At 49.1% G+C, this 24469-nt stretch overlaps 1 protein-coding gene across 3 annotated transcripts in view; it reads left to right on the top strand.

Moving 5' to 3' along the window:
- MTIF2 (mitochondrial translational initiation factor 2) overlaps positions 1–24469 on the top strand; it is a 138657-nt gene that overhangs the window by 96405 nt on the left and 17783 nt on the right. For all 3 annotated transcript variants that reach the window (XM_063918630.1, XM_063918629.1, XM_063918628.1), the window contains one exon: positions 12212–12416. In XM_063918630.1, coding sequence (XP_063774700.1) covers positions 12212–12416 — 205 coding nt within the window. The remainder of the gene's footprint in view (positions 1–12211; positions 12417–24469) is intronic.

The raw sequence follows: 24469 nt of genomic DNA, 5'->3' as shown, positions 1-24469 counted from the left end.
AAAGACTTTAGGATTCTGGGTGTGCACTGGCTCCTCCCTCTATGTCCCTCCTCCAGACCTCAGTTTTAGCCTGTGCCCAGAGGAGAATGGGTGCACTGCAGGGAGCTCTCCTGAGTTTCCTGCTTAGAAAGCATTTTTGTTAGGATTTTTTCTTTTTTTTCAGGGAGCACTGCTGGCAACAGGCTCCCTGCATCGAGGGACTGAGGAGAGAGGAGCAGACCTACTTAAATGTTAGGCTCTGATTCCTTGGCTACTGGACACCATTAGCTCCAGAGGGAATGAACACAGGTTCGTCCTGGGCGTTCACAAGAGCCGCGCCGCCGTTCTCCTCGCAGAGCCAGAAGAAACGAAGACAGAAGACGTCTCAGGCGGCAGAAGCCTTCGGTGCTTCACAGAGGTAACGCACAGCACTGCAGCTGTGCGTCATTGCTCCGCTACACCTCACACACTCCGGTCACTGTAAGGGTGCAGGGCGCAGGGGGGGCACCCTGGGAAGCAATAAAACCTCTCCTATGGCAAAAGTGTATATACATGTACAGGTGGGCACTGTACATGTATATAAAAGAGCCCCCTATCATTTTTTAATAAGTTTGAGCGGGATAGAAGCCCGCCGCCGAGGGGGCGGGGCTTCTCCCTCAGCACTCACCAGCGCCATTTTCACTCCACAGCACCGCTGAGAGGAAGCTCCCCGGACTCTCCCCTGCTTGACACACGGTGAAAGGGGGTTTTAAAGTAGAGGTGGGGCACATTATTGGCGTTTATACACTACAGCAGCGCTACTGGGTAAACGTTCTGTGTTTTTCTCCAGGGACATATAGCCCTGGGGTGTGTGCTGGCATACTCTCTCTCTGTCTCTCCAAAGGGCCTCAGGGGGAACCTGTCTTCAGAATAGAGATTCCCTGTGTGTGTGTGTGTGTGTGTGTGTGTGTGTGTGTGTGAAGTGTGTCGGTACGTGCGTGTCGACATGTTTGACGAGGAAGGCTCACCTAAGGAGGAGGGGGGGTGCATGATGGTCAGGTCGCCGTCGGCAACGCCGACACCGGACTGGGTGGATATGTGGAATGTCTTGAATGCAAATGTAAATTTACTGCATAAACGATTAGACAAGGCTGAAGCTAGGGATCAGTCAGGTAGTCAGACCATGCCTGTCCCTGCGACACCAGGACCTTCGGGGTCTCAAAAACGCACCATATCCCAGATCACTGACACAGATACCGACACAGATACTGATTCTAGTGTCGACTATGAGGATGCAAAATTACAGCCAAAGGTGGCGAAAGGTATTCGTTACATATCACTGAGGAACCCCCTGTCCCTGACACGAGGGTATACATGTATAAAGGGAAAAAGCCTGAGGTCACTTTTTCGTCCTCATTTGAACTAAGCGACTTGTGAGAAAAGGCTTGGGAATCTCCAGATAGGAGACTACAAGTTCCCAAAAGGATTCTTATGGCGTATCCCTTTCCACAAAAGGACAGGATACGATGGGAATCTTCGCCGAAGGTAGACAAGGCGCTGACACGCTTATCCAAGAAGGTGGCACTGCCTTCTCAGGATACAGCTACCCTCAAGGATCCTGCTGATCGTAAGCAGGAGGTTACCATGAAGCACATTTACACACATTCCGGTACTATTGTTAGACCGGCTATGGCATCGGCCTGGGTGTGTAGTGCTATCGCAGCATGGACAGATTCCTTATCTATGGAACTTGAAACCCTAGATAAGGATTCCATTCTAATGACCCTAGAGCAGGCCTGGCCAACCTGTGGCTCTCCAGCTGTTGCAAAACTACAAGTCCCATCATGCTTTGCCACAGTTTTGCTATTAAGGAATGGTAAAACTGTGGCAGGGCATGCTGGGATGTGTAGTTTCACAACATCTGGAGAGCCACAGGTTGGCCAGGCCTGCCCTAGAGCATATCAAAGATGCTGCTTTATATATGAGGGATGCTCAAAGAGACATTTGTTTACTAAGCTCCAGAATAAATGCTATGTCTATTTCTACTAGGCGACTCCTGTGGACTCGACAGTGGACGGGGGATGCCGACTCAAAGCGGCATATGGAGTCGTTGCCTTACAAGGGGAAGGAGTTGTTTGGAGAAGGCCTCTCGGACCTTGTCTCTACTGCTACGGCCAGTAAATCGAATTTCTTACCTTATGTCCCCCCGCAGCATACTAAAAAGGCACCTCATTATCAAATGCAGTCCTTTCGTTCCAATAAAAGCAAGAAGGTACGGGGATCGTCCTTCCTTGCCAGAGGAAAAGGCAAGGGAAAAAAGCTGCATGCAGCTAGTTCCCAGGAGCAGAAGTCCTCCCCTACATCTGCAAAGTCCACCGCATGACGCTGGGGCTTCCCGGGGGGAGTCAGCTCAAGTGGGGGCGAGTCTTCGATTTTTCAGCCAGGTCTGGGTTCACTCACAGGTGGATCCCTGGGCTATAGAGATTGTTTCTCAGGGATAAAGGCTGGAATTCGAAGACGTGCCTCCTCGCTGGTTTTTCAAATCTGCTCTGCCAGCTTCCCCGTCAGAGAGGGAGTTAGTGTTGACTGCAATTCAAAACTTGTATCTTCAACAGGTAATAGTCATAGTTCCTCTTCTCCAGCAAGGAAAGGGGTATTACTCATCCCTGTTTGTGGTCCCGAAACCGGACGGTTCGGTCAGGCCCATCTTGAATCTAAAATCCCTGAACTTGTACTTGAAAAGTTCAAGTTCAAGATGGAATCGCTCAGAGCGGTCATCGCCAGCCTGGAGGGGGGGATTGGATGGTGTCCCTGGAAATAAAGGATGCATACCTTCATGTTCCGATTTTCCCTCCTCACCAGGCGTTCCTGAGATTTGCAGTACAGGACTGTCATTACCATTTTCAGACGTTGCCGTTTGGGCTTTCCACAGCCCCGAGAATTTTCACCAAGGTAATGGCGGAAATGATGGTGCTCCTGCGCAAGCAGGGTGTTACAATTATCCCATACTTGCACGATCTCCTCATAAAGGCGAAATCTCGGGAGAAGTTGCTGGACAGCGTGTCACTGTCGGTAAGGATGTTGCAGGGGCACGTCTGGATTCTCAATTTACCGAAGTCCCAGCTAGTCCCTACAACGCGTCTGACCTTTTTGGGCCTGATTCTAGACACAGACCAGAAAAAGGTGTTTCTTCCGATGGAAAAGGCTCAAGAGCTCCTGGTCAGGAACCTATTAAAGCTAAAAACGGTTTCAGTGCATCATTGCACACGTGTCCTGGGGAAGATGGTGGCATCGTACGAGGCCATCCCCTTCGGCAGGTTCCATGCGAGGACCTTTCAATGGGATCTACTGGACAAATGGTCCGGGTCCCAGTTACAAATGCATCAGAGGATCACCCTGTCTCCCAGAGCCAGGGTATCTCTCATGTGGTGGCTGCACAGTGCTCACCTCCTAGAAGGGCGCAGGTTCGGAATTCAGGACTGGATCCTGGTGACAACGGACGCAAGCCTCCGAGGTTGGGGAGCGGTCACACCGGGAAGAAATTTCCAAGGTCACTGGTCAAATCTAGAGACTGGTCTCCACATCAACGTCCTGGAGTTGAGGGCCATATACAACGCCCTACGCCAAGCGGAGGCATTGCTTCGGGACAAACCGGTTCTGATTCAGTCAGACAATGTCACAGCAGTGGCTCATGTAAACCGCCAAGGCGGCACAAGGAGCAGAGTGGCCATGGCAGAAGCGACCAGGATTCTTCGCTGGGCGGAAGGCCATGTAAGCGCCCTATCAGCAGTATTCATCCCCGGGGTGGACAACTGGGAAGCGGACTTCCTCAGCAGACACGACCTGCATCCGGGGGAGTGGGGACTTCATCCAGAAGTCTTCGCACTGATCGTGGGTCGGTGGGGACTGCCCCAGATAGACATGATGGCGTCCCGTCTCAACAAAAAGCTACAAAGGTATTGCGCCAGGTCAAGAGACCCTCAGGCGGTAGCTGTGGATGCCCTAGTGACACCGTGGGTGTTCCAGTCGGTCTATGTGTTTTCTCCTCTTCCTCTCATACCCAAGGTGTTGATGATAATAAGAAAAAGAGGAGTGAGAACAATTCTCATTGTTCCAGATTGGCCACGAAGGACTTGGTATCCGGATCTGCAAGAGTTGCTCACAGAAGATCCGTGGCCTCTTCCTCTAAGACAGGACCTGTTGCAACAGGGGCCCTGTCTGTTCCAAGACTTACCGCGGCTGCATTTGACGGCATAGCGGTTGAACGTCGGATCCTAGCGGAAAAAGGTATTCCGGAGGAGGTCATTCTTACCCTGATCAAGGCTAGGAAGGATGTGACATCGAAACATTATCACCGTATATGGCGAAAATATGTTTCTTGGTGTGAGGCCAGAACTGCTCCTGCGGAGGAGTTCTATTTGGGCCGTCTGCTTCACTTCCTGCAAACGGGTGAATTTGGGCCTAAAATTAGGGTCCATAAAGGTCCAAATTTCGGCCTTATCCATTTTCTTCCAAAAAGAATTGGCTTCTCTTCCTGAAGTACAGACATTTGTGAAGGGGGTACTGCATATTCAGCCTCCCTTTGTACCTCCGGTGGCGCCTTGGGATCTTAACGTGGTAGTAAGTTTCCTCAAGTCACCTTGGTTTGAACCACTCAAGACGGTGGAATTGAAATATCTCACTTGGAAAGTGGTTATGTTATTGGCTTTGGCTTCTGCAAGGCGTGTTTTGGAATTGGCGGCTTTGTCATGTAAAAGCCCCTACCTGTTTTTTTATGTGGCTAGGGCAGAATTGAGGACTCGTCCTCAATTTCTGCCAAAGGTGGTGTCATCTTTTCATATGAACCAACCTATTGTTGTGCCTGTGGCTACGCGGGACTTGGGGGATTCCGAGTCCCTGGATGTGGTCAGGGCTTTGAAGATTTATGTGTCCAGAACAGCTAGAATCCGGAAGACTGAGGCTCTGTTTGTTCTGTATGCGGCCAACAAGTTTGACGCTCCTGCTTCAAAGCAGACTATTGCTCGCTGGATCTGTAACACGATTCAGCAGGCGCATTCTACGGCAGGATTGCCATTGCCTAAATCGGTTAAGGCTCATTCCACTAGGAAGGTGGGCTCTTCTAGGGCGGCTGCCCGAGGGGTCTCGGCATTACAATTGTGCCGAGCAGCTACTTGGTCGGGGTCAAACACCTTTGCAAAGTTCTATAAGTTTGATACCCTGGCTGAGGAGGACCTCCTGTTTGCTCAATCGGTGCTGCAGAGTCATCCGCACTCTCCCGCCCGTTTGGGAGCTTTGGTATAATCCCCATGGTCCTTACGGAGTCCCCAGCATCCTCTAGGACGTTAGAGAAAATAAGATTTTACTTACCGGTAAATCTATTTCTCGTAGTCCGTAGAGGATGCTGGGCGCCCGTCCCAAGTGCGGACTTCTTTTGCAAGACTTGTATATAGTTATTGCTTACATAAGGGTTATGTTATAGTTTCATCGGTTTGAACCGAGTCTATGTTGTTCATGCTGTTAACTGGATAGTATATCACAAGTTATACGGTGTGATTGGTGTGGCTGGTATGAATTTTGCCCTTCCATTAACAAAAATCCTTTCCTCGTACTGTCCGTCTCCTCTGGGCACAGTTTCCCTAACTGAGGTCTGGAGGAGGGGCATAGAGGGAGGAGCCAGTGCACACCCAGAATCCTAAAGTCTTTCTTAAAGTGCCCTATCTCCTGCGGAGCCCGTCTATTCCCCATGGTCCTTACGGAGTCCCCAGCATCCTCTACGGACTACGAGAAATAGATTTACCGGTAAGTAAAATCTTATTTTTTCTTATTCGTCCACTAGGAGGTACAGGAGCATTACACTGGGTATAGGCTGGATAGGGAGCGAGGCAGGCACCAATGAGTTACTTTTTTCTTCCCAGCATGCCTCGGTCTCTCTGTCCCCTATACCCACCTCCCTTAACCAGTTTTTTCTTTGGTGCCGGGCAGGAGCATGCACCTTTTACATGAGGTGGTTGTATATCAGTCCTGATTTACGTTATTTGATTTCTTTTCTTTTTCAACAACAAGATGAGCAGCGGTGTGGACGGACACTACAAGACACCCGGCGCCGTTGGTGGCAGCACCGTCGACTGGGTCGATGACTTCGCCGCAGATCTCCAGGACATCGGCGCACAGCATTGGAGGACCCGCAGCCGTAAACGGTTCTGTGTGCCTGTGTATTTTCAGCTGGTGTGCCTGTGGGAGATAGTGTAATGGTAAGCATCGCTGCCTCCCAGCACTGAGGTCATAGGTTCGATTCCCACCATGGCGCGGACTACGTGGAGTTTGTATGTTCTTCCCGTGCTTGTGTGGAAACGACCCAGGGTCTGAAAGTTAATATCCATTTGAACATGTATGCTTTACTCTCTTGTCTCCTGTTGTTTCACAATTGTCTGACACTTGGTTTGGCACTGCATTGCATGTCTTTCAGATGCCAGTTTCCAGGGAAGCTAGTGCCTCGCACTTCCAGAGTTGGTGTGCACACTCTCTCTCTTTCTCCTCCCCCCTATCCCCACAGGGGCCCGACAGTGATAGCCTGGGTGTCCATTGCTTCCCAGCTCCTCCACAGGACACGCCTGCCGTAGCAACATCTTGTATGGGCGCATCTAATTGCTCACCCTGCCCCTCCACGGCCCCTCCTTCCAGCGATGGGTCTGCCACTTAGTGCTGACCCTGTGTATATTGACTATTGACACGGGGGGGGGGGGGGGACTGGGGGGCTGTAGGTGCTGTGGAGGCAATCCTCCGCACGGTACGTGCTGGCCCCGAATTTCAATGATCGGACAGAAGGACTCACCACTGTTTCCTTCTTCGGCTCACCTAGAGCCTCCTAGTGGGTACATAGTATCAGCCGACTTTCTGTGGTTCCGCTTGCATGCCCAGGGCATGCGGCTACTCAGGCTTCGGTCAAACCTATTTTCGACACTTGGTCCCTCAGAGATACAATGGATCCAACGGTCGGAAATCGAGAGTATTTTCTGAGGACTGCTCTTCTCATACAGGAATAGAGGCCCCAGGTCTGCCCCTACATTCAGCGGAAATTCAGACACAGGCTAGTGGCCATGATGCGAGACAGACCTTGCCCCCTCCTTACAAGGCTCCATGCAGCACTGCACTGGTCCTCTCATGGACACAGGTGCCTCCAGTCTTCTCTTTATATCACTCCCCCTTTTCAAGGACCTAGGTAGTTAATGTAGTTGGTAGCTAGGTGGTAACACAGGAGCTCTTTACCTCTGAGATCAGTAAGACAGAGTTGCTCACTTTGGGTTTACATCTAGAAAGGCATTCACCTACTAGGTGAGTGCAGCCAGGGACACTGGAGGGTTATCCTTCAGGGGGTTGGTTTTCATGATAGTGACCCGGTGCACCTTGTACCTCCATTACTGGCACTGACTCTACCCCTACCAAAACTTAGATGGTTCCGTCCTGCGCCGCCTGCAGGGCAGGCGAGGATACCCTCCTGTGACAGGATTTGGATAAGATGGTTTCCACGCTGGCAGCTTCCATAACAATGTTTATACTTTAGCTGCACCAGCTTGGTCCTTGACTTCCTCCCCCTGCAGGGCAGGATTAAGAGTCAGGCTTCTTCTGGTACCTAGCGTCAGCCAGGGGGTTCGCAGCCCTGCGCTTGAGGGCACTGGGTAACCGGACATCCAGCTCCCAGACCCAGCTGCAGGCCTACCGTGTGACGGGCAGGTCCTCCTCCAGGGGGTTCCCAGGAATGGAGGGGGGGCTACGTCTGTCTTTCACTCTGCAGTGGATTGGGACCACAACAGACAGTTGGTCTCTCACGGCTTGCTATGATTTTTAGGGTAAACCATCCTCAGTGGATTTCAGGCTCTGTATTCCGTGGGATAGCGGTTAGGCTGAAGCTCTTCAGGAGTCAGTGGACTCCCTCCCGGACTCCAGGGTCATTACCCCGGTTCTCCATTATTTTACGGTGGCTTTCTGCAGCATCTCTGTGTAAGGTTCAGTGGTGCATGCCACCTATCGTCCTGTTCTCCATTTCCAGTCTTGACTGGGTCTTCAGGTCCCCCGGTTCCGTGAGGAGTTCCTGTGCCTCTTCCTGCGGAGGGGGTTAGGGGACTGGGAGTTTACATGGCATCCCAGAGCATTTAGGATGCAGTTTTGATTGTTTGCTTGTCTATTTGTCCTCAAATTAGGCATGCAGGTACATCGCTGCCACTTAGGACATTGCCGTTTAGGTCAGTGACATCCGTGGTTGGTTGTGGCTGCACATCTGCGTCACAGGGATGTCAGGCATTTGCCACGTTTGGTCGACCTCCTTCTCCAGGCTCTTTCTCAAGAGTTCTTGACAGCGCACGTTCAGGAGATGGTGGAGCTTCTTCAGCCTAGGGACTAGAAGCTCGAGGGGCAGACTTGTCTTTCCCAGCTTCAGAGGATAGGCTATATCAGGGGTGGCCAACCAGTCAGAGACAAAGAGCCTAAAAAAATGTGTTATGTACATCCAAGAGCTGACATCGAGCCGAAGGCGCACATGCAAAAATGAGGTGTGGCCTTGTGCTTTCTAGGCCACGCCCCTGGTATAAAATACATTGAAAAAGCCAGATCCAACATGATAAAATACATTGAAAAAGCCACTTCCACATAAAATATATTGAAAAATCCAGATTCACATAATACACTTCAGCTCCCCCATGTGTCACTCCAACCAGCACCCTCTTGTCACTCCAATCAGTACCCTCTTGTCACTCCAATCAGCACCCTCTTGTCACTCCAATCAGCACGCTCTTGTCACTCCAACCAGCACCCTCTTGTCACTCCAACCAGCACCCTCTTGTCACTCCAGCCAGCACCCTCTTGTCACTCCAGCCAGCACCCTCCTGTCACTTCAGCCAGCACCCTCCTGTCACTTCAGCCAGCACCCTCCTGTCACTTCAGCCAGCACCCTCCTGTCACTTCAGCCAGCACCCTCCTGTCACTTCAGCCAGCACCATCCTGTCACTTCAGCCAGCACCATCCTGTCACTTCAGCCAGCACCCTCCTGTCACTTCAGCCAGCACCCTCATGTGTCACTTCAGCCAGCACCCTCATGTGTCACTTGAGCTTCCCCCAATTCATGCCATTGCAGCAGCCCCTTATGTGTACTCTTGTATGCTGGTGGGTATCTCATCTCTAGTATCTGGCTTCCTCAGTTCTAAGTCCCCGTAGTGCTGCTGCGTGTATTTCTGGAGAGCAGTAGTTACCGGATCTGTTGTGGTCATGTGACTTTGTATGTTAGGAGCCACATTTGAAGAAAGAAAGAGAGCCGCATGTGGCTCAAGAGCCACAGGTTGGCCACCGCTGAGCTACATTGCAGAGACCCTGGGCTCCGCGGTAGCCACGTTTCACAGGAGGGGATCTGTTCAGTTCCGCCCTTGTCATCTACACTTAGAATGGGTCTCATTGGCACATACCATTTCAGGATCCTGGTCCTCTCACAAGGGGTGCGCCACTGCTTCGCAGGAGGGTGTCTCAAGTACGGCCTGGACTAATGTCCCTGCTCTTCTGTATTCAAGACTGGGACTTGATCACCTCTGTTGCCAGTACGCAGCGCTGGGTCGGTGGTTTCCTATGGTCACAGGTATCACGGACGCAGGACGCCTCCAGTTCACCAGCTCCCCACCCAGGGCTGGGGGCTCTGGGCTCTTTGCTGAGTGCTTGGCTTGGCTCAGTCTCTTCTAGGGTTGTCTGGTTATGGTCAAGTCAGACCAGCTTGGTTGGCTGGGTTCATTACCAGCATGCTTAATCGGGCCATAGCCAGGCCGTACACTTTCGACGGGTGTGGTCCGCACCTGGAAGGGTTTCAACTGCTAGTGGCTGTTTGGACCTTTGAAGAACAGACATGATGCGGTCTTGCAGGTCCTCTGGGTGCCGAGTTCAGGTTCCCATGCTGTGATCCTGCCATGACTTTTCTCCCCTGTTCATGTCTCACACAGTAGCCATTCCTCTGTAAGCATCTGCAGGTCCAAGTGGATAGAGGGTAGGATATTTTGATTGGCTCTGGATCGGCCTTCTCGGCAGGGCTGCGTGGATCTCCGGAGCCTTTCTATTGGCCTTCGTCTCTATTGCTGATCGACTGAGCTACCTTTGGGACCGCCTCTTCGGTCTCAGGGCCCTGGTCGGCATCCTGGCCAAAACCTTCTCTTTTATGGGTCAACCTAGGGTCTGAACCTCCGTCCTACAATCAAGGGATTTTCCAGGCGAGCCCTTCATACTATGCTCAGAGCCTGGGAGACTGTTTCAGCCTGAGGTTTGTCAGGGAGCTTGGTACTCTTCATTGCTTAAGGATCTCACAAAGGTTTTGCTCCCTGTTCATTCAGCTTTTCAGCCCTGCTGGTTTTTCTCCAGGCGGTTCTGGACATGGGTCTACAACTTTCATCTTCTAGAAGTAGGGTCTTGGCTCTGGCAGTCCGTTTTTCAATGTCAGCAGGATCAGTTCCCAGTCATCAGAGCTGTCTTCTTGTTCGGCTTCTGTTTATACCACCAGTCAGGGCCGTAACTTGGTGTGTGCGGAGGGGGAACAGCACATAGTGCTGCTGGATAGGGGGCGCGGTTGGCACTTGTCAATTATCTGTTTTAATTACTTTCACTTGCAGATTCCCCCTTTTTGAAGCCCAGTATATCCTGACCGCCCCTTCTCCTACCCCCACCCCTTCTGTTGGGAATACCTATACAACATTCATGAACTCAACTAGAGATTTCTTTGTTATTCAGTCACACTGTCCTTTATTACATTTCAAGATGCTGACATGTCCAGGATTGTAACCCATTGCCTGTGGCATTGCAGTCAAACACACTATTCATTGAGCTATGTGCCCTTAAAGAGAAAGGTAGATAATTCTAAGCTAGAGAATTCTATTTGAAGCTTACCTTGTACTTTGTGGAGGGGTGATTAGCATTGCGACTGAGCAGATCTATGTAGTGTGTGGCTGCAAGAGATTGGATGTGTGGCTGCACATTACATAGATCTGCTCAATTTCAATGCTGATTATTTTTTTTTACAAAGTTATCAGTAGCTTCATATAGTGATCATAATAGCTCAATGATTAGAATTCAACGGGTTATAGGTTTGAATCCTGGGTATGGCAGTATATTGAAATGTGTTTTTTAATAATGGGTATTGTAAGTGAATAACAGCAAGCTCTCAAGTTACTCCAGGGGACGTGTCCCAAGTTCTTCGGGCACTCCACTCGGCTCCTTTTGACCCGTTGGACACAGGGCGACTGCGTTGGCTCCCCTGGTGGACCTTTATCCCTTGCTACTGTTTTCTCTGGCCAGGGTGGTTCCTTGCACGGGCTTGGACTTCTTGTCGGTGGTTTCCAGGTTTTGGGTTCACCTGGGCATGGTCCTTTGGGTATTTCCGTTTTTGACTCCGGTGGTGTCTTCGTTGGTTGTTCTGTGGGCTCTCTGCAGGCCTATGGACGGGCCTCCGAATGCTCACTGTCCGGATTTCCACAAACGGGGCTGGCCAGCTTCACAAAATACCTGGGCCAGGTTGCTTTGTTGCCCATTTGCCGGTCTTCTTTCACGGTGAATGTTCTGTCCCTTGCCGGGGAGTTTCTGCTCCTTCTGCTGTTTCAGGGCAGCTTCTGGGTGGGTCCCCGTTGCACAGCTTGCAGGGAAGCCTCGTGATCTTCTGTCCTGACCTTCGTCAGGTTATAGGACTCCTGGCATCAGGTGTCAACGCCTTCGGGCGTAAGGTCCTTTGCGCTGTCCTGGCGCGTCCCTGCCCTTGTGGGGACAGCTTTAGGACGTCTCAGTGTAATGCTCCTGTGCCCCCTAGTGGACGAATAAGAAAAAGGGATTTATGGTCTTGCCTGATTAAATCCTTTTCTTTGAGTCCATAGGGGGCACAGGACGTCCTCCCGGCGCATCTGTTCTGCAGGTACTTCTGCCTATAATTGGCGGTGTGTGGCCGGTCATCCTGTGAGTGTGTCTCTAAGGATGATGTGGTTTTCCTGTCTTCTCCTTTCCCGCTCCTGCCCGGAGCTTGCTAACTAAAACTGGTGGGCCTTGGGTTTAGGGCGCGGTATAGGGGACAGAGAGACTGAGGCATGCTGGGAAGAAAAAAGTAACTCTTTGGTGCCTGCCTCGCTCCCTATCCAGCCTATAACCAGTGTAATGCTCCTTTGCCCCCTATGGACTCAATGAAAAGGATTTAACCATGTAAGACCATAAATCCCTTTTTTTTTTTTTTTCTTTCTAACAACCTCAGTCCAGTAACCACAGCCATTGTGCAGAGGGGAACCCTGAAAGAGGGAGCAGTGCTGGTGGCAGGGAAAGCCTGGGCTAAGGTACGGGTGATGCTGGACGAAAACGACACCGTGCTGAAGAACGTGGAGCCCAGCATGCCCGTAAAAATAGTTGGCTGGAGAGAGCTGCCATCTGCTGGCGATGAAATCTTGGAAGTAGAATCTGAGGTAAGCATATTGTTATATCCACTGTGCATCATTTTACACTACCTTTACTGTATATTATGAATATATTACATTATATATAATACAGTAAAACTAATGTAGTAAATTCAAGTATATAGTATATTATATAGTACATTGCAGTAAGGTACACATAATGTGGGGTGAAAAAAAAACTTTTTTTTTTCAGTGGTTTTCAACCTTAACCATCAAGTATTCCCCAACAGGTGGTGATTTCTGTCTAGGGAAGCAGGCAGGAAAATTACTGAGCCAGCAAAATACGGTAACTCACCTGTGCAGGATTTAAAAAAAATCCAGAAAACATTGCTTGTTGGTGGTAGATGAGGACTGGAGTTGAGAATTCCTGCTATAACTAGAGCAGTTAAATGTCAAGTGCAGTTTGCTTTGTTGATATGTTGACAGTATTGTTTTAGATCAGTGGTTCCCTACCTCAGTCCTCAAGAACCCCCAACAGTTCATGTTTTCCATGTCACCTAGCAGCTGAACAGGTGTATTCATTACTCACTGACACATTTTAAAAGACCCACAGGTGGAGCAAATTATTTCCCTTGCAATCCTGTGAGGAGACCTGGAAAAAATGAACTGTTGGGGGTACTTGAGGACCACGGTTGGGAACCACTGCTTTAGACAATTGAATGCCTTTTTTTGTGTAATCAATGTTTATTTGCAGTCACAAATGTACAAAATCACGGTGTGAGTGCAATTTTTGACATAGCCACTCACAAAAACACTTGGATGAAACATGATGGAGAAGGGAGGGAGACAGGAAAAGAACTCAGGGGAATATAAAATAAAGGGTTGGGGAGGGGGAAGTGGAGGGTCGGATGAAAATAAGTCTATGACGATAGTGAATGTTGGCTCTGGGGCCAGCAATGAAGTATGAAAATGCTGTAATAGGGTGGTTTGGGCGAGCCCTATCCTCACAGCCAGGCCCAGTACTTTGCTGGAACTTTGTATTCCAACCAGGCAAACCATGTGGAAATAAATTCCTGATATATATCCTGGCTAGAAAGTGATAGATCTTCTATGTCCATGTACATATGAAGTATTTGAAACTAAACTAATATCGGAGAAAGGTGGGGACTTTCCAATAAACCGGAACCACCGATTTTGCTTCATTGATCAAGTGCTTGAGCAGAGATTTCTTATACTTGGAGATGGGGAGGTCTCGCATAGAAATTTTTGCAAACTCTCGATCAGTTCAGAGTCGTACACATCTCAGCCTTTTCTCTGTGGCTGCTAAATGGGCACTTCTGGGTGATGGTGTGAAGGCAAGAGAACCGTGGGCGTGTAGCCAGAGTTACTTGTTATGCAAATTCAGAAATATCTCCTGCACCTACGTTGATGTAAGTGGCAGTGATAATGAGGGTGGCTCCTTTCGTGGATGGAGGTATGGAGCAGTGTAATCACGCAGGAGCAGTGGTAAACAAAGAATTTCTAGAGTGGGGGTTCCAAATGCAGTCTTAAATCTCCCACTATGTGGAACATTGGAGTAAAGGTTGGAGTCTTGGGGAGTGGTAGAAGACACTAAATCCCACACTAAACGTATATACAGCCGTCCACACACTCGTGGGTGTATGGACAAGTGTATACACCCTCAGGCGCTGGTCCCTACCAAGGATGGAGATTAAATAATGGTGTGATCTGCTGCTCCTTATATAATTGCATTCCTTATATCAGACAAGAACCAACACTAACTGCAGGGATATAACCCCCTGTAGAAAAAAAGGAGCGCTGACCACATCAATTAATGGAGACAGCTGAAAATCTTCACATTAAAAATGTAAATTCATTTGTTAACATACAATGCTGCAGCATAAAAACTAAAACAATCCATAATATGTTATAGCTATCTGGAATTCACTAAAATTCAGAGGCTTGGACCCTGATATCTAGAAATGTCCACTGATTTTATAATGAACTAGCTAGGAATAATTATTCCAAACACTTAATGTGTTCATGTGTCCTCAATTCGTCAGTGTTCCAAATGAACATGTGTGCACACATTTGTTGAATGGGTAATTACCATGGTAATTACCATGCGTTATTAGCCTCGACGTCACCTCCAAACTTAGATTTGTTGAAACAATCCCACTTTTAAACTCCCTCTGCTGGTGCTCATCCGTTTGCTGCAGAATATCTGGAGTAGATATCAATGGGGACTGTCCACAGTGCTCCGGTTCCCTCTGCTGGTTGCTCACCGTTATTGCAGGTACACTGGTTGTTACGCTGACCACAAGCTGGTAATCGCGTCAATGGGCAGGAGATGATCGTCACTGGTTACAGTCACTTCGAAGTGGTAGAAGAACCTAGTAACATTTTTTTTTCCTTTGGTGGCCAATGTCTGGGCATGCAGGCTGCAAAACTGGGGTATAAGGTATTAATTTGCTGCAATGCCATGCCCCTTGCAGTGAGGCCACACCCATTGTTTGAAGCTACTTCTTTACTTTTCAGGTCAATGGGATGGGGTGCCAGAAACTTTTCTGGCAGTGGGGAGCAAAATTTACAAGTCTGGTCTCAACACTGGGAGAGCCCCAAGACCCACTCAAGTACAGCATTTTATTTTTCAAAAACTTTAGTAGCTCTCAGGAGGTTTCCTTTTTCTTGAGTAGCTCACACCCCAATTAAGGTTTGAGACGACTGATCTAGGTTATAGGCTGTATCAAACATATTTAAATAATATAAATAAGATAAGTGGTCAGGAAAAGATTAAACATACCATAATAAATAAATACACAAACATAATAGAACCAGTAATGCATTTTCTAAGCTCACATTCTGTCACCTAATGGTAAGTCTCCTGTCTCTGTTTTCCTGGTAGCTGCTCTCTGGTCCAGTGCACTGATTCAGGACTCAGATCTACACACACAGCAAACTGTGTGCATGGGCATGTGCAGCAGCTCTGCTCTTTTCCTTTAAACTGCATCATATGGTGCAGCTGTAGTAATAGTATTTTCTTCTTCTGGGTCCATAGTCTCCACATGGAACATCTGCCGGAAGGGTGTCGGATTTAGGGGCTCTCTCTTGCTCTCCTGTCCACCCCCCCTTTCTGATTTTTCATCTGGATAGAGCTGTTCTTCGGACCACACCAGGATACCTCCCCAAGGGGGTTTCTAGTTGCCACCTAAACGAAGAAATAATAGTTACGGCCTGCTATTCTCCGGATCTTTCAACAGGCAAGGCCTTTCTGGATATGGTCCGTGCTCTCCATATTTATGTGGATGAAATGAATTCTATTAGGCGAACGGATTCCCTCTTTGTCCTACATGGATACCAAAAGAGGGTCTGGCCGCCCAACAAACCCTGGCCAGATGGATTTGCACAACTATATCACAGGCCTACTTAAAGGCGGACCTCCCTGTTCAAAATATAGTCTCCACTCACTCTACTCGGTCTGTGTGTCCTTTGTGGGTAGCCTGCGGTGGGGCTTCTGCTGAACAACTATGCAAGGCGGCCACGTGGTCCTCTGTCCACACTTTATGCCTTTGACACATTTGCATCTCAGGGAGCTTCATATGGACGTCAAATACTCCTCTCTGCTCAGGAGCGCCCCCTCCCTTAAACAACTGCTGTGGGACATCCCCGCTGTTCCCTGTGGAGACTATAGACCCTGAAGAAGAAAATAAAGCTTTATGGTAAAACTTACCTTGTTAACTCTTTTTCTTCAAGGTCCATAGGATCCACAGGTCGCCCACCCTGATGCACCTGGCTTCTCTGGGTTTTTATCTTGGTCACTGTTTTCTCTATCATGTGAGAGTGTGTTTCTTGTATGTACCAGTCTTCCTTCTCTCTGTTATCCTGCTCCTGCCTGGGCTTGCTAACAGAACTGAAGTCCCTGAGGTGGGGGCGGGGTATAGTGGGAAGGACCGGAACGTCTTCGACGATCAGAAAAGCTTAAACTGTCTTGTGCCTGGTCCTCACCTCAACCTACACCCCAATGTTCCCTGTAGATGGACCTTGGAGAATAAGAGTTTTTACCATAACTCTTATTTTATACCACTGCGATTGTCATAATTTGAGCCACATGCCAAGAGTAGGGGGGGTTTCCTGGCATCCGGAACCCCCCACCCCACGCATTTGCCTATGCAGGAGGATACGTCTTGTAATACGTGCATACATTCGTATTGGCATCCCGTTAGCAGGTGGCATTCGGAATGACGCTTGCATTGTCTGTGATTCCGTATAAGTCCCTGTGGTTTATAAATAGATCTTTTCTCTAACGTCCTAGTGGATGCTGGGAACTCCGTAAGGACCATGGGGGAATAGCGGGCTCCGAAGGAGGCTGGGCACTCTAGAAAGATCTTAGACTACCTGGTGTGCACTGGCTCCTCCCACTATGACCCTCCTCCAAGCCTCAGTTAGATTTCGTGCCCGGCCGAGGTTGGATGCACACTAGGGGCTCTCCTGAGCTCTTAGAAAGTTATAGTCTTAGAATTTGTTCTTTTCAGTGAGACCTGCTGGCAACAGGCTCACTGCAGCGAGGGACTAAGGGGAGAAGAAGCGAACTCGCCTGCTTGCAGCCGGATTGGGCTTCTTAGGCTACTGGACACCATTAGCTCCAGAGGGATCGACCGCAGGCCCAGCCTTGATGTTCGGTCCCGGAGCCGCGCCGCCGTCCCCCTTACAGAGCCAGAAGCAAGAAGATGGTCCGGAAAATCGGCGGCATGAAGACTCAGTCTTCACCAAGGTAGCGCACAGCACTGCAGCTGTGCGCCATTGCTCCTCTCACACACTTCATACTCCGGTCACTGAGGGTGCAGGGCGCTGGGGGGGGCGCCCTGAGGCAGCAATAAAAACACCTTGGCTGGCAAAAATACCTCAATATATAGCCCCAGGGGCTATATATGAGGTAAATACCCCTGCCAGAAGTCCATAAAAAACGGGAGAATAGGCCGCGAAAAAGGGGCGGAGCCTATCTCCTCAGCACACTGGCGCCATTTTCCCTCACAGCTCCGTTGGAGGGATGCTCCCTGGCTCTCCCCTGCAGTCTACAAGGGTTAAAAAAAAGAGAGAGGGGGCACTAAATTTAGGCGCAGTATACATTATATATATAGATATAAAGCTATAGGGGACATAACTCAGTTAGTCCCTGCAGTATATAGCGCTCTGGTGTGTGCTGGCATACTCTCACTCTGTCCCCCCAAAGGGCTTTTGTGGGTCCTGTCCTCGTTTAGAGCATTCCCTGTGTGTCTGCGGTGTGTCGGTACGGCTGTGTCGACATGTTGAATGAGGAGGCTTATATGGTGACGGAACAGAGGCCGATATATGTGATGTCGCCCCCTGTGGGGCCGACACCAGAGTGGATAGAGAGGTAAAAGGTATTAACCGACAGTGTCAACTCCTTACATAAAAGGGTGGATGACGTAACAGCTGTGGGACAGCCGGCTTCGCAGCCCGCGCCTGCCCAGGCGTCTCAAAGGCCATCAGGGGCTCAAAAACGCCCGCTCTCTCAGATGGCAGACACAGATGTCGACACGGAGTCTGACTCCAGTGTCCACAAGGTGGAGACATATACACAATCCAATCCGTGACTTGATCCCGGCAATAAAAAATGTGTTATACATTTCTGACTTTAACCTCTATAAATGGGTTTTAGGTTTGGGGAGAAAAAACAGGCAGTGTTTTGTTCCCCCATCAGATGAATAAATGAAGTGTGTGAAAAGCGTGGGTTCCCCCGTTAAGAAACTGGTAATTTATAAAAAGTTACTGATGGCGTACCCTTTCCCGCCAGGAGGATAAGTTACGCTGGGAGATATCCCCTAGGGTGGATAAGGCGCTCACACGTTTGTCAAAAAAGGTGGCACTGCCGTCTTAGGATACGGCCACTTTAATAGGTACCTGTTGATAAAAAAAACAGGAGGCTATCCTGAAGTCTGTATTTACACACTCAGGTACTAGACTGAGACCTGCAGATAGTGCTGCTGCAGCATGGTTGCTGACCCTGTCAAACAGGGATAATAGTTGGCAAACATAAAAACATATTAAAGACGTTGTCTTATATATGGGGGATGCACAGAGGGATATTTTGCCGGCTGGCATCCAAAATAAATGTAATGTCCATTCTGTCAGGAGGGTATTAGAGACCTGTCACTGGACAGGTGATGCTGACTTAAAAAGCGCATAGAGAGCCTTATAAGAGTGAGGAATTATTTGGGGATGGTCTCTGGGACCTCGTATCCACAGCAACTGCTGGGAAGAAATAATTTTACCTCAGGTTTCCTCACAGAAAAAGGTACAGTCCTTTCGGCTTCAGAAAAGCAAGCGGGTCAAATGGCGCTTCCTTTCTGTACAGAGACAAGGGTAGAGGGAAAAAGCTGCACCAGTCAGCCTGTTCCCAGAATCAAGATTCTTCCCCCGCCTCCTGTGAGTACACACCATGACGCGGGTGCTCCACAGGTGTAGCCAGGTACGGTGGGGGGCCGCCTCAAAAATTTCAGCAATTAGTGGGCTCGCTCACAGGTGGATCCCTGTTTCTTCCAAGTAGTATTTCAGGGGTACAAGCTGGAATTAGAGATGTCTCCCCCCAGCCGTTTCCTAAAATATGCCTTGCTGACAACTCCCTCAAGCAGGGAGGCTGTGCTAGAGGCAATTAATAAGCGGTATTCCCAGCAGGTAATACTCAAGGTGCCCCTACTTCAACAAGGACGGGGTTACTATTCCACACGGGTTGGGGTACCGAAACCGCATGGTTCGGTGTGACCCATTTTATATTTAAAATCCTTGAACATAAAAAAATTCAAGTTCAAGATGGAATCGCTCAGGGCGGTTATTGCAAGCCTGGACGAGGGGGATTACATGGTATCCCGGGACATCAAGGATGCTTACCTGCATGTCCCCATTTACCATCCTCGCCAGGAGTACCTCAGATTTGTGGTACAGGATTACCATTACCAAGTCCAGACACTGCCGTTTGGACTGTACATGGCACCGAGGGTGTTTTATCAAGGTAATGGCCGAAATGATGATACTCCTTCAAAAAAAAAAAGGGAGTTGTAATTATCCCGTAATTGGACAATCTCGTTATAAGGGCGAGGTCCAAGGAGCAGTTGGTAGTCGGGGTAGCACTATTTTGGAAAGTGCTACAACAGCATAGGTGGATTCTAAACAGTCCAAAGTCACAGCTGGTTCCTATGACACGTCTACTGTTCCTGGGGATGGTTCTGGACATAAACCAGAAATAGTGTTTCTCCCGGAGGAGAAAGCCAAGGAGTTGTCATCTCTAGTCAGAGACCTCCTGAAACCAAAATAGGTAGCGGTGCATCATTGCACGCGAGTCCTGGGAAAAATGGTAGCTTCTTACGAAGCAATCCCATTAGGCAGGTTCCATACAAGAACTTTTCAGAGGGACCTGTTGGACAAGTGGTCCGGATCGCATCTTCCGATGCATAGGCTGATAACCCTGTCTCCAAGGACCAGGGTATCTCTACTGTGGTGGCTGCAGAGTGCCCATCTTCAAGAGGGCCGCAGGTTCGGCATACAGGACTAGGTCCTAGTGACCATGGATTCCAGCCTTTGAGGCTGGGGGGCAGTCGCATAGGGAAGAAACTTCCAGGGACTTTGGTCAAGTCAGGTTATTTCCCTACACATAAATATTCTGGATCTGAGGGCCATTTACAATGCCCTGAGGCCAGCAAGGCCTCTGCTTCAAAACCAGCCGGTACTGATCCAATCAGACAACATCACGGCAGTCGCCCATGTAATCAACAGGGCGGCACAAAAAGCAGGATGGCGATGGCAGAAGCCACAAGGATTCTCCGATAGGCGGAAAATCATGTGTTAGCACTGTCAGCAGTGTTCATTCCCGGAGTGGACAACTGGGAAGCAGATCTTCTCAACAGACACGACCTCCACCCGGGAGAATGGGGACTTCCTCCAGAAGTCTTCCAATAGGATTGTACACCATTGGGAAAGGCCACAGGTGGACATGATGGCGTCCCGCCTTAACAAAAAGCTATAAAAGATATTGCTCCAGGTCAAGGGACCCTCAGGCGATAGCTATGGACGCTCTGGTAACACCGTGGGTGTACCAGTCGGTTTAGGTGTTCTCCCCTCTGCCTCTCATACCAAAGGTACTGAGAATAATAAGAAGGCGAGGAGTAAGAACGATACTCGTGGATGGCCAAGAAGAGCTTGGTACCCAGAACTTCAAGAATTTATATCAGAGGACCAATGGCCTCTGCCACTCAGTCAGGACCTGCGGCAGCAGGGGCCCTGTCTGTTCCAAGACTTACCGCGGCTGCGTTTGACGGCATGGCGGTTGAACACCGGATCCTAAAGGAAAAGGGTATTCCGGAGGAAGTAATTCCTACGCTTACTAAAGCCAGGAAAGAGGTTACAACAACTCATTATCACCGCATATGGCGAAAATATGTTGCATGGTGTGAGGCCGAAAGGGCCCCAACAGAGGAATTTCAACTAGGTCGATTTCTGCATTTCCTGCAAGCAGGAGTGACTATGGGCCTTAAATTGGGTTCCATTAAGGTACAGATCTCGGCTCTGTCGATTTTCTTTAAAAAAATAACTAGCTTCAGTACCTGAAGTTCAGACATTTATAAAAGGAGTGCTGCATAGTCAGCCCCCGTTTGTGCCTCCTGTGGCACCTTGGGATCTCAACGTGGTGTTGAGTTTTCTTAAAATCACTTTGGTTTGAACCACTAAAAACCGTGGATCTGAAATATCTCACATGGAAGGTGGTTATGTTATTGGCCTTGGCTTCTGCCAGGCGAGTATCAGAATTGGCGGCTTTGTCTTGTAAAAGCCCTTATTTGATTTTCCATATGGATAGGGCAGAATTGAGGACTCGTCCCCAGTTTCTCCCTAAGGTGGTGTCAGCGTTTCACCTGAACCAGCCTATTGTGGTGCCTGCGGCTACTAAGGATTTGGAGGACTCCAAGTTGCTAGACGTTGTCAGGGCCCTGAAAATATATGTTTCCAGGACGGCTGGAGTCAGAAAATCTGACTCGCTGTTTATCCTATATGCACCCAACAAGCTGGGTGCTCCTGCTTCTAAGCAGACTATTGCTCGTTGGATTTGTAGTACAATTCAACTGGCACATACTGTGGCAGGCCTGCCACAGCCAAAATCTGTCAATGCCCATTCCACAAGGAAGGTGGGCTCATCTTGGGCGGCTGCCCGAGGGGTCTCGGCTTTACAACTTTGCCGAGCAGCTACTTGGTCAGGGGCAAACACGTTTGCAAAATTCTACAAATTTGATACCCTGGCTGAGGAGGACCTGGAGTTCTCTCATTCGGTGCTGCAGAGTCATCCGCACTCTCCCGCCCGTTTGGGAGCTTTGGTATAATCCCCATGGTCCTTACGGAGTTCCCAGCATCCACTAGGACGTTAGAGAAAATAAGAATTTACTCACCGGTAATTCTATTTCTCGTAGTCCGTAGTGGATGCTGGGCGCCCATCCCAAGTGCGGTTTATCTGCATTACTTGTACATAGTTATTGTTAACTAAATCGGGTTATTGTTGAGCCATCTGTTGAGAGGCTCTATTGTTTCATACTGTTAACTGTGTTTCATATCACGAGTTGTACGGTGTGATTGGTGTGGCTGGTATGAGTCTTACCCGGGATTCAAAATCCTTCCTTATTGTGTACGCTCGTCCGGGCACAGTACCTAACTGAGGCTTGGAGGAGGGTCATAGTGGGAGGAGCCAGTGCACACCAGGTAGTCTAAGATCTTTCTAGAGTGCCCAGCCTCCTTCGGAGCCCGCTATTCCCCCATGGTCATTACGGAGTTCCCAGCATCCACTACGGACTACGAGAAATAGAATTACCGGTGAGTAAATTCTTATTTTCCGCAGCGGGGTACACTGGTATTCCACAGGGAATAACATGGGGGTGTAGAGTTGGATCTTGATCCGAGGCACCAACAGGCTAAAGCTTTGAGTGTTCCCAGGATGCACTGCACCGCCTCCAGGCACTGGAGCTCAGTTTGTAAGTTGGTAGCTAACAGGTGGGGCTGCGCTAGGCAGCCCTGAAAAGAGCTTTTTTTTATAGAAGAAAGAAGACTTCAAGAGCTGCAGCACAGGCATGTCGGTCTGCATACTCCCGCACCCTGGTTGATGGGTACTTGCAGCGGAGGCTCTCCGGTTCCCATAAGGCACACATCACCACTGCTTCTCTCCTGGATCGCGTGGCCGCACTTCAGGGTGGAGGTAAAAGGGTCCCCTAACTGGGACCCGCCGAAATTGCGATACGGGCGCGGTCCCAGGAGACGGACCGCGCCACTGGCGTGGACACTGTGGCCGTGCAGGGACCCCACTATATCCACCAGGGCAGGGCGCACAGGTCGGATTTACTAAAATCCATTTAATATAGGCTCCATAGTACCCGGTGGTGAAGTCCAGCAGAGGGGATAAGGAGCTGACCTGTAGCCCCTACCCCAGCACCATGCCCATCTACAGCAGGTATTCCTGCCCTGGATCTGCTTCTCTCTCTCTCTCTCTCTCTCTCTCTCTCTCACTCACTCACTCACTCACTCACTCACTCACTCTCACTCTCACTCCCTGTCAGTGTTTGGGTGCCATTTCACAGAGCTGCGCTGATCCTGGGTCTGCTGGGCACTGTCTCCTCTGTAAAGCCACCTGCCTTATCAGTGCTGTGCATTTACAGAACACTTGAGTATTCTACATGTCATTTAGACAGCGTTAGTTAAGAACAAGTGCATCTCTATATGGATATTTAGTATAAGTATTCTGTGATATACATCCAGTGGTTACTGTGCATTGTTATATCTGTATACATACATAGCTATATGTAGTATTACTAGTCCAGTGCAGTTTTATTGATTATATGTAATAATTTCTGCATTGCATCTGTGACTGTGTGTGCCTATAGCTGCTGTGTGGATTCTTTTCTGTGTACCACTCATATTGCTATCACTATATTCTGTACACTGGGGGTCTAGGTGCACTGTGTGTTTCAGTCACCTCATACCACTTAAATCCTCTGTTGTCCTGTGCATTTGCGGTCACATAACACAGCTTTTTTTTGTCAGGTATTGTGTTTGTCTGGCTGTATTGTACTATTATGCCCTACGGCTACATTCCCAATAATGTCTGCTACACAGGGCGGGAAATCCGCAGACGCTCCTGCATCATGCAGTGCTGAGGTCATGGATTTATCTGAGGAAAAGATTTCTGCTGAGGGTTCAGGTACTGGGTGTTCTGCCCCCCTAGTCAACCCGCAGCACCTGTGGCAAATCAAGTCCAACCTTTGGCTGCATTTTCCAATATGCGGACTACGATTGTAACACGGCTTACGCCCCCCCTCCCCGTGGGACCTCCTGTGTCATTACAACCACATATTGTCCCTGTAGTTAATCCACCATGAGCGGATATTCTGTCAACCCTGTTACAGCAATTAAATCAGTCCTTGGTTATACAAAAACCTAACCCTCGCCCTACTGGGACCAAAGGGTCATCTAAGCGGGCCATTTCTTCCTCACAATCTACTAATATTTCGGATGATTCTTCCGATTCGGATGGGGAATATACTGATCCATCAGATGCTGATACCGCTGCTTCTGATGATGATTCTACAACACAGGTAGATGTCCCTGACCTAGTGGAGGCTATCAAGCGGATTCTTCAGATTAATGATGACGTTGACCCTCCTGACTTGTCTTAAAGACCTGATAAGTTCAAACATCAGAAGGTTACTAAATTAGTTTTATCACATTCTGACCAATTAATTGACATACGTCTGGAATCCTGGTCTTCTCCAGGAAAGAAATTTTCCCTGTCTAAAAAGTTGATAGCTCGTTTTTTTATTTCTGCGGAGTTGAGTAACAAGTGGGAAACCCTGCCACCAGTGGACTCACATGTAGCCCGTCTTATGGTGTCATCTACTCTGCCTGTCACCACCGTTACCTCCTTGAAGGAACCGACGGATAAGCGTGTGGAAGGTTGCTTGAAGTCTATTTACACCCTTACAGGCGCTTTACATAGACCCACTATGGCAGCCTCTTGGGCTGCAAAAGGCACTGAAGCATGGGTTCAAGCTATTGACGAAGAGCTACCTCTGAAT

Source organism: Pseudophryne corroboree, chromosome 4 (assembly GCF_028390025.1).
Source record: "Pseudophryne corroboree isolate aPseCor3 chromosome 4, aPseCor3.hap2, whole genome shotgun sequence".
In the NCBI taxonomy this organism is placed as follows: Eukaryota; Metazoa; Chordata; class Amphibia; order Anura; family Myobatrachidae; genus Pseudophryne; species Pseudophryne corroboree.
This window is presented reverse-complemented; position numbering and strand designations above follow the sequence as displayed.